The sequence below is a fragment of the Macrotis lagotis genome, chromosome 1 (genome assembly GCF_037893015.1).
Source record: "Macrotis lagotis isolate mMagLag1 chromosome 1, bilby.v1.9.chrom.fasta, whole genome shotgun sequence".
In the NCBI taxonomy this organism is placed as follows: Eukaryota; Metazoa; Chordata; class Mammalia; order Peramelemorphia; family Peramelidae; genus Macrotis; species Macrotis lagotis.
The window spans coordinates 150,586,623-150,602,382 of NC_133658.1; the positions used below are offsets into that span (position 1 = coordinate 150,586,623).

The window sequence follows — 15,760 nt, forward strand, 5'->3', positions numbered from 1 at the left end:
AGGACCTCTCTCTAATGCCATAGACTTTTTATAGTTCCAAAATGGTCAAGCCAGGATGCACAGGTGGACATGAGCAAGGCACATTCAGAAGACAATGAGTCCATTGAAAGCAGAAGCTCTCTTTTACAAAGTCTTTCTTTTGCTTCAGAAAAGGAACTCAAAGAGTATCTGAAAGGCATGGAGCCCCTCAGTTGCAAGTCTCTTTCTTCTTCTGTCCTCTGTGTGACTAGGAGTTCCAATTTTCTATGATCTGTCTATTGCCTATAGCAAGGTCACCAGAGGTCTCAAAGTCATATCCAAAGTTGGTGACAGTTGTGGTTTGAAGATTTTGAGTGATACTTCACAGACCTATCCCTCAAGAATTAAATTAGTCATGCATATAAAGGTAAGCCCCACCAGACCCAGAGTCTAGAAACAAATTAGGCTGTAGAGATGTATAGCTCTGAAAAAGTAAGAAATATGAGGGAAAATTAAACATCTTTAAATGGATATTTTATATATTGAATGCTAATAATTCATACCAACTCTACTCCTTCAGGTGATTGATGATCACCATAATCAGAAACACCATTACTTTGACATTGATAGAGTTGCAGAAATTTTTTCAGGTGAGCAAAAAGGTTTATTATGGTCTGATTTTTTTTAACTTGAGAGGCTAATGTAAATGTATTTTGGAGGTAAGGCATTATGTTCAATGATCATCTTAATTTGGGCAAACCACCTTTTGGTTGCTTAAGAGAAGCCTGCCTAGCAGGCACCTGACTTGTTAACTGTCTGGTGAAGAGGGAACAGGAGCAAAGATCTGGACTTACTCAAGCATCCCTGATCCAATTAAAAGATGTCCATTTCACCCAGACTTAACAGAGAGCCTGATCAACAGTTGGGGTTCCCAGGAATGCCCTCCCCTCCCACCAATAGAAGGCAGAACAAGAAGTAGAATCCTGCCTGGGTGCTTTCTTTCATCAAAATTAATTCCACTAGGGGCAGCTAGGTGGCACAGTGGATAGAACACTGGCCCTGGAGTCAGGAGTACCTGGGTTCAAATCTGGTCTCAGACATTTAATAATGACCTAGCTGTGTGGCTTTGGGCAAGCCACTTAACCCCATTACCTTGCCAAAAAAATTAATTCCACTAAATAAAGGAAAGGAAGGGGAGGCAGGGACTTTTGCTTACAAGAGCTAGGTAAAGAAAGGGCAAAGTATCAAGCATGCTGTTCCAGAATTTGCTTGGATCCTACTTAATGACCTTAACTCCTACTTAAGCCCAACAGAATAGTCTCTGCCAAATTGGCCTCTGTATCAACTCCCAAATATGTTACATTCATCCCTCTCCATCTTGGTTTAGGTTGTTCTTGACTGAGAATTTGTGTCCTAGTCTTTCTAAATTCTACTTGCAAGACCAAGCTCAAAATCTGTCTCCTTCAGAAAGCTATGCCTATACCCTCCAGTCTCAAATTTAACTCTCCCTTCTAGGGACTTTTCTCACAAATATTGCTTTGAATATCTGTATACCTATTTCATGCATGTGTGAGAAAGACAGAGAGAGAGAGAGAGAGAGAGAGAGAGAGAGAGAGAGAGAGAGAGAATGTGTGAATGTTATCTTCCTAACTGGATTATAAACGGATTATAAAAGGAAAGGGGGAAGGAAGAGACTAGGTCTTATTCCCTAGATCTTATATGTTATATCTCTTATATAATATATTCCCTAATGTCTAACACAGTGCTAGTTACAAGATGGGTATTTAATAAATACTTCTTTAATATTTGAATAAGTGAATGTTTAAATGAATGAATTAATAAATGAATGAATGAATGATGAGAGTCAACTACAATAACTTCTTTCCTAAATTAACATCTACTCTTCTACCTTCTTTCTAATCCATTGACCCTAAGATATTTCTCTTGAATCCCCAGGCTACACCTCCATATTTTGGAATATTTTCACATGAACTGAGTCACACCTCCTCACCTGGATAGATGTACAGGTAGTGATGACACTAGTCCCCAGGCTGGTGCTGTCATTAAGATCATCTGGCAATGATGGAGTCTTTTCCACCTTAGGAGACTGAGTAGCATGGAACAGGGGATTCTTGGGGGACACATTCACATCCGTGCCATTGCCAAAGGCTTGAATGGCATTTCCTAGAAGGGATATGGAGAAAGGAAGACAAAAACAATTCCAAGATCACAGTGATTACCTCATACCACTCTAATAGCATCAAAACTTGGAGTAAAGGTGGACAACTCTTCTAATGTCAACATTCCAGGTCCTATCTGTAAAAATATTACTGTTAATACTGGAATTTTGCTCTCAGAAGAGGCAGTGAGAGGAAAGAAAAAAACAAGGAATGTGGAGAAGGATGGAAAGAAAAATGTATGCTGGAGAAAATGGAAGCAATAAAGTTGATGGAGGGCAGAAAGAAAGATCTATAAGAAGAATAAAGGGAAATCTGAATGGAAAGCTGCTAGAAACAACTGGAGAGACATGACAAAAACCAGGGATGGGGGAAGCTAAAAATCAGGAAACCAGGAAAGGATTGATATCCTCTGACTTTGAAGTTCAGCCACATTTCCAGCTATAAGATACCATTTCTATTGCTAGCTCAGATGGGGATTGGATGACTTTCAAAGGATGTGGATCTGACTCTATGACATAATGGACTCACTAAATTGGAAAAGTCACCATGAACAGTGTCTTGGTGGAAAGACCCTAATGGCTTCACTACAGGGGAAAAATTGACTAGAGCCATCAGGGAAGCTATACTAGAAGATAACATAGATTCAGACCCCTAAAACATGAAACCCAAGTAACCCAATCTGAAAAGACCTAGTCTCTTCTATATAAACCACATAGAGATGATCCATGACAAGTTGTCAAGAGGAAATAAGGGTAGCCAAGAAACAACCAGGGTCTTCCACAAGAACTTACGAAGACACGGGTTCTCTGTGAAATCTTTCAGGAACTTTTCACACTCTTCCTCCATGTTTCCACTCCCTCGGCAACTGCACCAAGGGGATACCACAATACTGGTGGGGTTGGAGTCCACATAGTTTGGTGTCATATCAAACCCTATGGAAACAGGTAAGGGGGAAGAAGGGAAGAGAAAAGTGAAGATAGCAACAGATTTTTCCCTTTCTCCCTCTCTTCCTGAGACCCAAGGACACCATTTACCCTAGGGTAGACAAATGTTCTCCATCAGCATCATAATACTAATTCAGATGTCACTGTTTCTGGGGGGGAAGGGTGGGGAGAAGAGGAGTAGGAAATAAAGAATTTTTTTGCTTCCTCACTCATTAAGGCAGAAAAATACACCAAACTCCTGCTTTCTGAATGTCAGAAAACTTGCTTTCTCTTTCATTGGACATTTAGGTGACACAACTAACTGATAGAGAGCCTGACCTGGAGTCAAGAAGATCTAAGTTCAAATATGATCTCAGGCATCTACTGGCTGTGTAATCCTTGGCAACGTATTTCAACTGTCTGCCTCAGTTTCCTCAACTGTAAAATGGAACAGTAGCACCTACCTCCCAAAGTTGTTGTAGGGATAAAATGAAATTATCTGTAAAAAATGTTTATTATAATTCCTAGCACAAATATTTTTTCCTTGTCTTCCTCTTTATTAACTATATTCTATCCTTTTTCATATTTCAAGTCTTACCTGTTGACCCACAACTAGTATCCCTTCAAAATCTCTGGATATCCCAAGGGCAACCAGCCTACTCTACCACAGTGTATCATATCTTTAAATAGCTCCCAATAAGGAAGAAATGTCCTCTGATCCCCACTATTAGCTGCCATTGCATGCATCCTCGGTAAAGTCAACACATATCCATTGAGTTACTGACTCAACCCAAAAGCAATTTAAAACCCTACAAAGACTAGGATAAGCAACAAAAGGTCATCTTTCCAGCATGGAGGCTTACCAATCATGCCTGCATAGGAGCCCAGACACGCCTGGTAGTTGTCTGAAGGGCAGCTGGTTGTTGTCTGGTAAGAAACACGACAATTGGCATGGAAGTCTGCCAGCCGGGACCTGATGAGAAGAAAAACAGAAAATAACATATGATTTGGAAGATTTTTTTCTCTCCCTTTTTCTCTTCATCTGGTCCAGGGAAGAAAGTTCTCTTCTCCATGCCTTCAAAGAAGTGCAGGGATAGAAAAGGGAGGAGAGAAAATAAGAAAGAGAGAGGAAAAATAAGAGGGAATGATGCTGTCTTATATTGTTCAGTACTGTTTCACCTCTTGTGTCCCTGACATACTGTAAACTCCTTGAAAACAGAAATCCCACATTTGTATTTACCTACCTATCTCAGTCAGTCAATAAATAAACATTAATTAAATGCCTACTATGTGCTAAGCAATGGGAATTTTTTTTAAAAAAAGAACTAAAACCAATCCCTGCCCTTCAAAATCTTGCAATCTCATGGAATGGCAAAAAAAATCTAGAAGAACCTTAGAATATGAGCTAGAAGTAGTAATAACATTTATCATTATACCTACCCCCACACCCACCCCAGGGGTAGCTAGGAGGCACAGTGGACAGAGCACTGGCCTTGGAGTCAGGAGAATGGGAGTTCGAATCCAACCTCATGTATCTGAAACTTGTGACTTTGGGCAAGTTACATAACCCTGATTGCCTCATATACAGGGACATCTCCAGTTGCCCTGGTTTGTATCTGACCACTGGATCCAGATGTTCTGAAAGAGAAAGTGAGGCTAGTGACTTAGTACAGACCTCCTTCACTCATATCCCATTAATGTGCACGTATAGTATGCTATCACTTCTCTGATGTCATGGTCTTCTACAATAATGAAGGATAAGTGTCATCATCACCCCCACCTCAGCACAGTGAGGAGCATAGATAATGCATACAATACAGTATCACATATGAAATCATATATGTAGCACTTATATAGGTAGCATTCTTTATATTATGAATTGTAGATTTAAAGTTAGAAGGAAGTTGGGGTAGTCTTCTCATTTAATTTTCTCCTCTTAGCTAATATGGAAGCTGAGTTCTGGTATAAAATTATTTGCTCAAGAGCACAACTTACTAAGTAGAATCTGGATTCAAGCCTACAATTCCAAATTCAGGTCCTGCCATAGTAGCATGTTGTTGGTAGGGGGAAAAGGAATAGGAAAAATAAAGAAGGAAAGGTCATAGGAAAGAAGGGGAAGAGAAAAGGGAATGGGAGAGGAGAAAGAGGCATTGGGAAAGGGAAGAAGGGAAGGAAGGAAGGAAGGAAGGAAGGAAGGAAGGAAGGAAGGAAGGAAGGAAGGAAGGAAGGAAGGAAGGAAGGAAGGAAGGAAGGAAAAAGGGAAGTAAGAGAGGAAGGAAAGAAGGAAGAGAAAGAGGAAGGAAAAGGGAAGGAATGGAAGGAGGGAGAGAGGAATGAAGGAAGGAAGGAAAGGAAAGAAGGAGAGAGGGAGAGAAGAAAGGTTCATTTATTAAGCGCCTACTATGCACAGGCACTGTGCTTAGGACTTTACAGTTATCTCATTTGATCCTCACCACTACCCCAGGAGGCAGGTGCTAGTATTATCCACATTTTATAGTTGAGACGACTGAGACAGACAAGTTAAAGAGACTTCCAGAGTCACATAAATAGTAAGTTCTTGAAAATAGTTTAGAATTCAAGTCTTCCTGACTATGGGCCCAGGGCTCCATCCACTGTACTTAAGGCAGGAGAACCAGGTTCTAGCCTCTTCTCTTTTCACCTGAGTTTGGGCAGATCACTTTGAACATCAGTTTCACTATTGAAAAAAATGAGGATAATACCTCCAACCAACCTCTACCTCACAGAATAGTGTAGGGTTTAAAAGAGATCATCCTCTAAAGAGAAACAAATTATCAAACAACTATATTATTTATTGTCTCTTTTTGCTTCAAATTTGAAGAATCTAGCCAATGTCGAAATTTCTTCTCCTGCTCTAATTTCCTGAGTCTGAATCACCCTAGCTCAGTTCTGAGTAGAGGATCCCATAGTATGGTTGAAAAAACACTAGACTTTTAAGTAGTCAAATCCTGACACCAAGACCTATTACCTCTATGACTAGGATCAGTCATCTCCGGTCTCTCAACCTCAATTTTTTCATCTCTAAAGTGAGGGGTTGGACAAATTCCCTTTCAGCTCTATGCCTCTAGGGAAAAACCTCAGCTTTTCATCATTTACCCTTGAAAATTTGGGGGAGGAGGATAGGGAGGGAATTCAAACATAAATGGCTCTCTCTACAGAGAAGTCAATGAAGCTCTGAGAAGCTGGGGCAAAATCTGTGACTGGTTGGAGAGAGTGGCTTTCTTTCCCCCTTTTACATCATGCAGGAAAGAAGGAGTTGGTGGGAAAGAAGGAGTTGGGTATTTTAGCTGACCTAATCACCCATCTTCCCCACTTCCCACCCTCACCACCACGTAGTTCATGCACTAGTCATTCTAAAAACTGTGAAAAATCTCAGGCTTCAGTGTCTGTAAAAATTCACAAAAACCTATCTAGTTTTTCAGTGCTTGGTGTTCTCATGGTCTCAGGGGGATGTCTCTGAGAGAAACTCTTGATTGAAGTTGAAACACTTCCAGATATCCACATCTCTCCTTGCTTGCCTCTTCTTCTGCCCTGAGGACATCTTTGCTTGTCCTCAAGGTCCTTCAGTTCCTGTGCACATTTGAAGTCATTGCTTCTTTGTATATTCAAGGGAGCCTATTCAGTTTGTGCTTGTCCACCAGGTCAAGTATGGGGCTTATTGGGGGGATGGGGGGTAAAGTTATTTGCTATGATTAATAGTTCCAGAATCATAAAATCAGAGAATTGGAAAATTGGAAAAGACCTCAGCAGCCACCTAGCTTAACACAGACATGAAAGGAATCCCTACTCTACTTGAAAGACTTCTAAGGAGGGAAACTATCTCCTCTTGAGGCAATCCACTCCACTTTCAGACAGCACAGATTGGGGGGGGGGTCTCCTAATTTTAAGCCTATATCTACCTTTTTGAAACTTCTACCCACTGTTCTTGGTTCTGTGATGTAGTGGATAAAGCACTAGGCCTGTTACCAGAAAGGCTTGAGTTCAAAATCAACCTCAACCAAATTAGTTTGAATTTTTATCTGTTTGAGTCCAAATTCAACCAACTGTGTGACCCTGGAAAAATTAACCTTTACCTACCTCAATTATCTCAACCATTAAATGAAGATAATAATAACACCTACTTCCCAAAGTTGTTGTGATGATGAAATATAAAAATGTTCAAAATGTTTAGTATAGTAGACACTATATGACAATCCTTCACATTCTTGAAAACGGCTATCATAACCCCAGGCTTCTTTCCTCTTGGCTAAATATTTCCAGTTCCTGCAGCTGATATTCCTAAATCATGAACTGAAGGTCCTTCAACATGCAGGGGTCATCTTCCAGACACTCTCCAGTTTGTATTTAATTTCTTAAATAGAGGTATTCAGAACTAAACTCAGTACTCCAGGTGAGATCTGAACTTCCAATTCCTTGATGCAGTTCAGCATCCCCTACTGATATGACAGTCCATTAATACCCCCAGATTCTTTTCAGAACATCTGCTATCCATGCTTCTCCTACTTTTAATTGAAACCTTGATTTTTTTGGCATGGAAGGGTAAGATTTACATAGATTCTTATTAAATTTCATCTTATTGAGGGCTATCAAACTCTTTATGGACCTTGTCATTCTGTTTCCTAGCTAGATTTCTCACTTTTCCCCACCACTTCCCATCCTGACCTCAGCTTTATGTCATCTGCAAAATTGATGATCATGGCATGTAGGCCTTTGACTCATTAATGTAAGTGTTAAACAGCACAGGTCCCTGGATGGGTATTCTACCGGAGATATGCTGCCATATTGATGCTGAACTACCACTATTTTGAGTCTGGTCATACAAATTAGTCTGAGTTTTATCTGATTATATTATCTCTTTATCTTTTCCTCAACAATTGTAAAACTTTGCTAAAATCTAGATAAATTATGGTGACTACAGTTGCCCTCATCTATTAGTTTTATAATCCTATGGAAAAAGGAATGACCTATTCTTGATAATACCATACTGACTCTTTGTAATCATCCTTTTTCTTTCTACATTTAATCCCAACACAAATCTGTGAGATAGATTGGTTGGAGGTATCATCAATCATTTTTTAGCCATGCCTGACTCATGACCCCATAGGGACTTTCTTGGCAAAGATTCTAGAGTGGTTTGCCATTTCCTTGTCTATCTCCAATTTAAAGATAAGGAAATTGAAGCAAATAGGTTTAAGTGACTTACCCAGAGTCACACAGATAATAAGCATCTGAGACAAAAATTGAATTTAGGAAAATGAGTCTTACTTGACTTCAGGTCCGGAACTCTATCTACTATATCACCTAGCTACCTGATTATATCCTTAATGATCCTTTCTAGAATTTCATCAGGAATCAAAGTCAAGTTCACTGGTTTATAGTTTAGTCTCAGTTCTCTTCCCTGATACATTTGCTCCCAAATCTTGAGATATCTTACCATGATCTATCAAATATCACTGATAATGTCTCAAGAAACATCTCTGTCAATTCTTTCAAGATTTGAGGATGTTGTTCATGTGGACCATGTGACTTAGATTCATCAATGACAGATAGATGATCTCTTACTATTTTCTTACATGTCTTAGCAATCATATCTCCCTTAATTGTTTCTGTTCTGTCATTTATAAGGTAAAATATTTTCTTTTGTAGAGAAAATACAAACAAAATAAGAATTAGGCTACTTTTACTTTTCTCTATTATCTTTTATCGTTATTCCATCCACCCCAAACAAGACTCCTATCCCTTCTTTCATCCTCCTTTTTCTCCCAATATAACTTTTTTCAAATGTTCTTTTATCATCCTTCACTTCCTTCACCAGTCTCAGCTCATTCTGAGCTTTTGCATTCCTTATACTATTTTGGCAGGCCTGAACCACATTCTTATATTCATTTCCTGCTACAAAGCCTTCCTTCTAAATTCTTTTGGTTGACGAAGTCCCTGTGCATTCACATTAATCTTATAGGACAAATTCCTTCTAGTTTCCCTAAAGCATTTTAGTCCAAGGGATGCTACCTGTTTTTCCCCCCTCTGAATTGGGAATTGCTATGCTTTTAGAAGAGAGACAGATTCAGATACAAAGACAGAAAGACAGAGTGACAGTGACACAGAGAGAACAGATGTCTAGATAATTGCAGTCACCCTCCTCATATCCCAAAAGTCTTAGTGCAGTTTTAAGTTTTAAAAGTTTTCATAGAGGGCAGCTAGGTGGCACAGTGCACCGGCACAGAGTATCCACTGGAGTCAGGAGGACCTGAGTTCAAATCCGACCTCAGATCCTTAATAATTACCTAGCTGTGTGACCTTGGGCAAGTCACTTAATCCTATTGCCTAGCCAAAAAAAAAAAAAGAACAAAAACAAAAGTTTTCATAGTTCTGGGGACAACCTGCATTATGTCTTTGTTCTAGGCTTATGATCTGTTTCCCAAACTCCTTATCTATTTCTTCTTTCTATCCAGGTGGTCTATGCCTAGCACATGGTGATTAAAAATTACTCATTGACTTGTTACCTTGACAACATCACATCTCTCCTTCCTTTAACCAAAAATTCTCCATCATACTTCCCTCTTCTTATTCCTAGGTTTCCTTACATAAGTGTTTCCTCTTAATAAACAACGTTACCTTATTCCCCACCACCACCACCACCACCACCTTTTACCTATCCTATTCCTTTTGAATAAAGTTCACTCATCCATAACCATGAATTTCTTCCCAACTAGCTATGTCTATGATATCTATGAGGTCAAATTTGCCCTTCTGCATTAGGGTCTTTAGTTCTTCCTATTTAATTGTCTCCTATACTTTGTTTTTTTTAGGGGGGGGTTAGGTTTTTGCAAGGTAAATGGGGTTAAGTGGCTTGCCCAAGGCCACACAGCTAGGTAATTATTAAGGATCTGAGATCGGATTTGAACCCAGGGCCAGTGCTTTATCCACGGCACCACCTAGCCACCCCTATGTCTCCTATACTCTGAATGATAGCATAGAGACCCTTGTAGCCATGGGTCCTCATACTACTTCTTTTCTTGGATTTTGTTTCCTATGTCTTTCTGGATGTCTCAGTTGCCATTTTTTTTTTACTATTCTGTATAGTATCTAACTCTGGGAAAATATGCGGGCAGTGCTTTCCTTTCTCCAAGCTTTTAAAAGTCTTTTTTTATTATTATTATTATTACATATGCTAGGTACCTGACAAATATACTCTTGCCAATCTTTGTTAGACATTCTACACCCATCACCAGTATTGTAAACTATGATCCAGTGATCCAAGTAGTTCCACTGTCAGATACCACCTTATTAAAATTAGCTATGCACTTCTCAAATTAATTTTTCTCCTCTGCAATTTTTGCCTTTAATGGGTATCTGTTTTAGGTTCCATTTGTAACCACATGAATCACCAGAAGCATATCATTATCATTTGTTTTGATAAGTTTCAGAAGGTTCTGTTATATCTTATATACTTAGCCCAGAAAGATAACAGACCTCTCTATTCTTGTTTCCAGTCAACAAGTAGCTACTCAGTAGCCCTTACCAACTACTACAAACTCCACTCTTCCTTCTTCCTTTATACTTTGGTAAAAAAAAAAATCTTACCATCTCATAGCTGGCATATAGCTATTTTTAGACAGTGCTTTAGAAATATCTCATTTGTATTCTCACAAACTGTGGGAGGCATGTTTTCTTATTCCCATTTTACAGATGGGAAAATTTACAAATGAGGCAGGCAAGCATTAAATGTCTTCTCCCAGGGTCACATAGGTAGGAAATGTCTGAGGTTAGATTTGAATTCAAACCTAACTAACACCAGGTCCAATTATCCATCTAGTCAAGTCACTGGATCATCTACTTGCTTCTAATAATAGCTTGGAAAGTTCTACCAAATCATTCATGTAGCTCCTTCCTCCTCGGGGAGCTGTCTTTTTTTAAGAAAGATACTTTTAAATCTCTTTATAGTTCTAATTGTACAAGTACTCTTTTCCTTCTATTTCTCCTCTATAAAATATCTCCTATTCTCCATCATCAAGACAATAGTCAAGTCTCCCAATCTCCTTTACAGGTTCTTTTTTCCATTGAAGCTTTGCATCTCCCTGTTTCCTTCAGATCCCCTTCATTTTCCCTAACAGCCTAGAATGTGGAAATGCATTATTCTCTCCTTCAGGAGAGAAATTCATCTAATCCTGGAATATAGATAGTCACTCAGCTGCAACAGAAATACAAACATCACACACTAGATACCATTCATTGCATAATTTCCCCTACTATTCATAACAGTTGAGATTTTCAGATTTATTTCTTGAAACTACTTGTGGATATTTACACCTCTCCCTTGTTAAAAAAAATTTTGGAGCCAATTTCTAATTCTTAATAACTTAACAACTCTGAACTGCCATCTGCTTTCTTAATAGCTCCATAGTCCCAGCTCTAGCCATCTACCCTTTATTTAACCTTGCACAAATTTTCTATTTCAGCAATTGCCCCATGAACCTACCCCCCCCAATTAATTGGCTCACCCTACTAATCTTTATATGTAACTTTTCTTAGTTTTCCAATTTGCCAACTTCTTTACTTACAATTTACCTTTTCCTTATCCTTCTTGAATAAACCTCTTCTCCTTACTTCTCCTCTTTAATGTTCTTTCTTTTGTATCTTCCTTATTGGTCTTTGATCTTGCTTCTCTTACAACCAAGCAGTGGTATCTGGAGTAGAATCTGGACCTGGAAATCATTTTTCAAATTCTCCTTAACTTCTTCCAAATTCTACCAAAGTTATCCTTCCTAAATTTAACTTAAGACTTAGTTACTCGTCTAAACTATTCCAAGTTACAGTTGTGCTTTTCTTCTCATTCAGTTTGTCCTCTCACTTTCAAAGCCTTTCATAACCAGCTCACTCACACACCCTTCCAATCCCCTTATTCTCCACCTTGGCCACATACTCTTACCTGTTCTACAAACATGACACTGCATCTCTTGATTCCATTAATATTCTGTTCTATAACTGGAATGCTTTCTCTTGTCCAACTCCACTACTGACTTCTCTGACTTTCTTGAAGGCCCAAATAAAATTACATCTTTTTCAAGAATCCCTTCTTAATTAACTCTTCTTAGTGCCTTCCCTCTTTTGTTATTTCCTATTTATTTTGCTTTGTATATAGCTTGTTTTGTACATATTTGTTTGCATGTTGTCTCCCCTGTCCCCCCCAAAAAAAGATTGTTAATTTCTCATAGGCTAGGAATTTCTTTTGCCTCTTTTTTGTATCTCCAGTGCTTAGCGCATTTCTGTGCCACAATGTCAGCACTTCATAATAATGTATTGACTGATTTAATACAACCTTATCCCATAGACAATGGAAGAAAAATGCACCAAACCAAATCCCTAAACCGGTCTGATGAGCTAGAGAGATACAATAGTGGCTGTTATGTTGAACTCAGAGTCAGGAAATCTTGGGAAGACTTTCAGCCTTGTGAACCTGTGTCACTGGTTCTCTCATATCCCTTATCTATAATACATATATAGAGAAAAAGTGCTTAACAGAGGATCAAATGAGGTAGCATACACAAAGTGCTTTGCAAAAGTTGAAATGCTATATAAATGGCAGTTAGCAGTAATAGTACTAGTTCATGTAGATGATTTAAGACAACCCCAGCCTCATGACTGCAAAAGCAACACTCAATGAATACTCAAATGAAAGCATGTGAGTAACATACTTTTTACATATGACTAACATACACTGTATCATTAATTCCCTTCCAGAAAGCCTAGAAAAAAAGGTAAATAAAATAAATTCCATCTCCACATCACAATAAAAGGAAACATACATTTGTTTCTAATACTTCCTCCTAAATCTGAATTATCCATTTCATAATCAAGCTCCTGAATGGAAGAAAGGCAGTTTTTTTTAATTGTTGCTTCCCCTCTGCAGAACCTGCCAGCCTTCTTTCCCAGATCGGGATGTATTTTTGCAACAAAAGTGGAAAGAAAGAGATGCAATATGGGCTAGATCAGAATCAGTCTGAACACTGTTTATTTGACTGGAATGAAGAATAGTTGTACATTCATCCTTGACCTTTAGAAAACTGCATGGGGTTTATAGCCATAACCAAGAAGAGGCAGTTGGTATTTGGGGGCTCAGAAGAAGATAAATAATGTTTTGGTCATCATTCTTTCAACCCAATGCTCCCTCCACAAGATTTTAGAGGAGATAGAATGAGATCTCAGTCCTAAGAAGAATCTAGGACATTTTATTGGAAAACCTCAGCTGAGATTCTAAAGAGACAGTATACTAGGGAGGAGGCAGAATAGGAATGAAGGGTCAAGAACACAACTGCAGAGGACAAGATCTTCAAAGAGCTAGCCAAATTCTATAAAAGAGGAAAGAAAGGATATTATTTTAATACCTCTATGCCTCCCCACATCTCTTTTTCAGATGCCATGGATTTACTGAGAGCAAGAATTGTTCTTTTCTTTTTACTGGTAGCCCCAATACCCAGCATAGACCTTGGTACACACAGCTGCATAATAATGCTTATTGACTGACTGGTCCTTGTCTCTCTCTCTCTCTCTCTCTCTCTCTCTCTCTCTCTCTCTCTCTCTCTCTCTCTCTCTCTCTCTCTCTCTCTCTCTCTCTCTCTGCCCTGCATTTTTCTCTAATTGTTTCACCTATATGAGTCTCTTCTCTATGACTTAGAGAGAAATTCTTCCAAATAGAAAAGTCTTTCTTTCTTCCTTCATTTGTATCCCCCCACAATCCTGTTGGAAGCCCAGAAACAGAATGAGTATTTTATACTCATTGGACTGACTGGTTGATAGGAATGAAATAAAATAAATCACAAAAGTTTTCCCCAAAGCCAGTTGATCTATGCTAATCAAAGTGCTATAGCACAATCTGCTTTGATCTCCATAGAAATAAGCATATTGTCCATCACATTTGTCTTCCATGCTCAGGTTCTGCAAGAACTGGAAATATACTAGAAGCTTTAAATTTTAGCATGACATACTGAAGACCTCTCTTTTCTACAACAGTCATTTCTCCCTCTGAACTGGATTGCCTCTCTGGCCTGTAGCCTCAACCCTAAGGTCTTCCATCAAGCTTTTCTCTCTTCTCTTTCTCTCTCTCTCTTAAATATCATTGGTTCCAGCTATTGCTTAGAAATTCAAGGGGTAGATGTAAAAATTGGAGAGAAGAAACTTTTCCTATAAAAGAAAAGTCCAAGGAATGAAAAATATTTTCCTAGGAACACTAAAGGAAGGAGGATAAGCCATCTGTAGGAGGAAGTAAGTAAAAGAAAGTAAGAAAGGCCATGGCCAGGCACTTAGATTTCAGAAGGGTACCAAGGAAGTATGGTTTCTGGTTGTGCTCAAGCTCTGTCAATTGTTCTTGCTGATGATTTCCTAAAAGTCCAGGTCTGACTATGTTACTCTTACCATAGCGTTCCCCCTTCTCCACACCCCCCATCCTGCCCTCCCCATAATAAACTCCTCTGGAAGAAGGTGAGATTTAGCCAGGACAGGAAGAAAACAACAAAACAGATTATGGAGATAAGTAGGGAAGTCATTTTGGGCATAGGGGATTTTCAGTGAAAATGTCTGAAATCAGGAGATGGAGTGTCTTATACAAGAAACAATAAGGAGGCCAGTGTCACTGGGTTGAAGAACATAGGGCCATTTATACTTCAAAAATCAGCAAATCTGGGCTTAATTTATTGTTTTGTTTGATTGTCTAGGCTTAAGGAAGTAATGAAGAAAATGTTAGCAGATTAAACTTAAGATATTGTTTTAGGTCCATTCTTCCTATCCCCTGACTGTCTGTATGTCTGTCACACACACACACACACACACACACACACACACACACACACACACACATAAACACACAACTTTGCTGTTAAACATTCATGGAGACAGCTGGGTGGCACAGTAGGTAGAACACTGGCCCTGGAGTCAGGAAGACCTGAGTTCAAATCCAACCTCAGACACTTAATACTTACTTAACTAGGTGACAGTGTCACTTTAAGCCTTGCAAAAAAAAAACCAAACAAACAAACTATTCATGAGGTCATTGGTCCTCTTTAAGAATGAAGGATGGGGGCAGCTAGGTGGCATAGTGGATAAAGCACCAGCCTTGGAGTCAGGAGTACCTGGGTTCAAATCCAGTCTCAGACATTTAATAATTACCTAGCTGTGTGGCCTTGGACAAGCCACTTAACCCCATTTGTCTTGCAAAAACCTAAAAAAAAAAATGAAGGATGAACACACTTTCACCAGGGAAAGATCACTGGGCTAAAGACTCAAACTCAAAATCTAATTCACAAAATAAACAGCAAGTTTTTCTGAAAAAGATCTGGAGCTTTAGAGCACTGGCCTTGGAGTCAGGAGTACCTGAGTTCAAATCAGGCCTCAGAAACTTAATAATTGCTTAGCTGTGTGACCTTGGTCAAGTCACTTAACCTCATTGCCTTAAATAAATAAAAAGCATTTTTAAAAAAGGATCTGGAGCTTACAGGGACTACAAGCTCAATATAAGTCAATGGCATGGTATGGAAAGCCCAAAAAGGTAATGCAATCTTGTTCTTCATAGAGGTAGAGTTTTCAGGGGAAAGGGGCATAATTGGGAGTTCTCCTGTACAAACACCTGGAATTCTGTACTCAGTTTAGGGAAGTTGATTAGCTGGAGAGCCACTAGAATGGCAAAGG

The 15,760-nt window shown here is 39.0% G+C and overlaps 1 protein-coding gene across 1 annotated transcript in view; it reads right to left on the reverse strand.

Annotated features, from left to right (window-relative positions):
• GFRA2 (GDNF family receptor alpha 2) overlaps positions 1–15,760 on the reverse strand; it is a 95,868-nt gene that overhangs the window by 9,495 nt on the left and 70,613 nt on the right. Inside the window, exons 5-7 of the mRNA XM_074209100.1 lie at positions 3,925–4,034; positions 2,930–3,070; positions 1,970–2,142 (exon numbers count right to left, since the gene is read on the reverse strand). Coding sequence (XP_074065201.1) covers positions 1,970–2,142; positions 2,930–3,070; positions 3,925–4,034 — 424 coding nt within the window. The remainder of the gene's footprint in view (positions 1–1,969; positions 2,143–2,929; positions 3,071–3,924; positions 4,035–15,760) is intronic.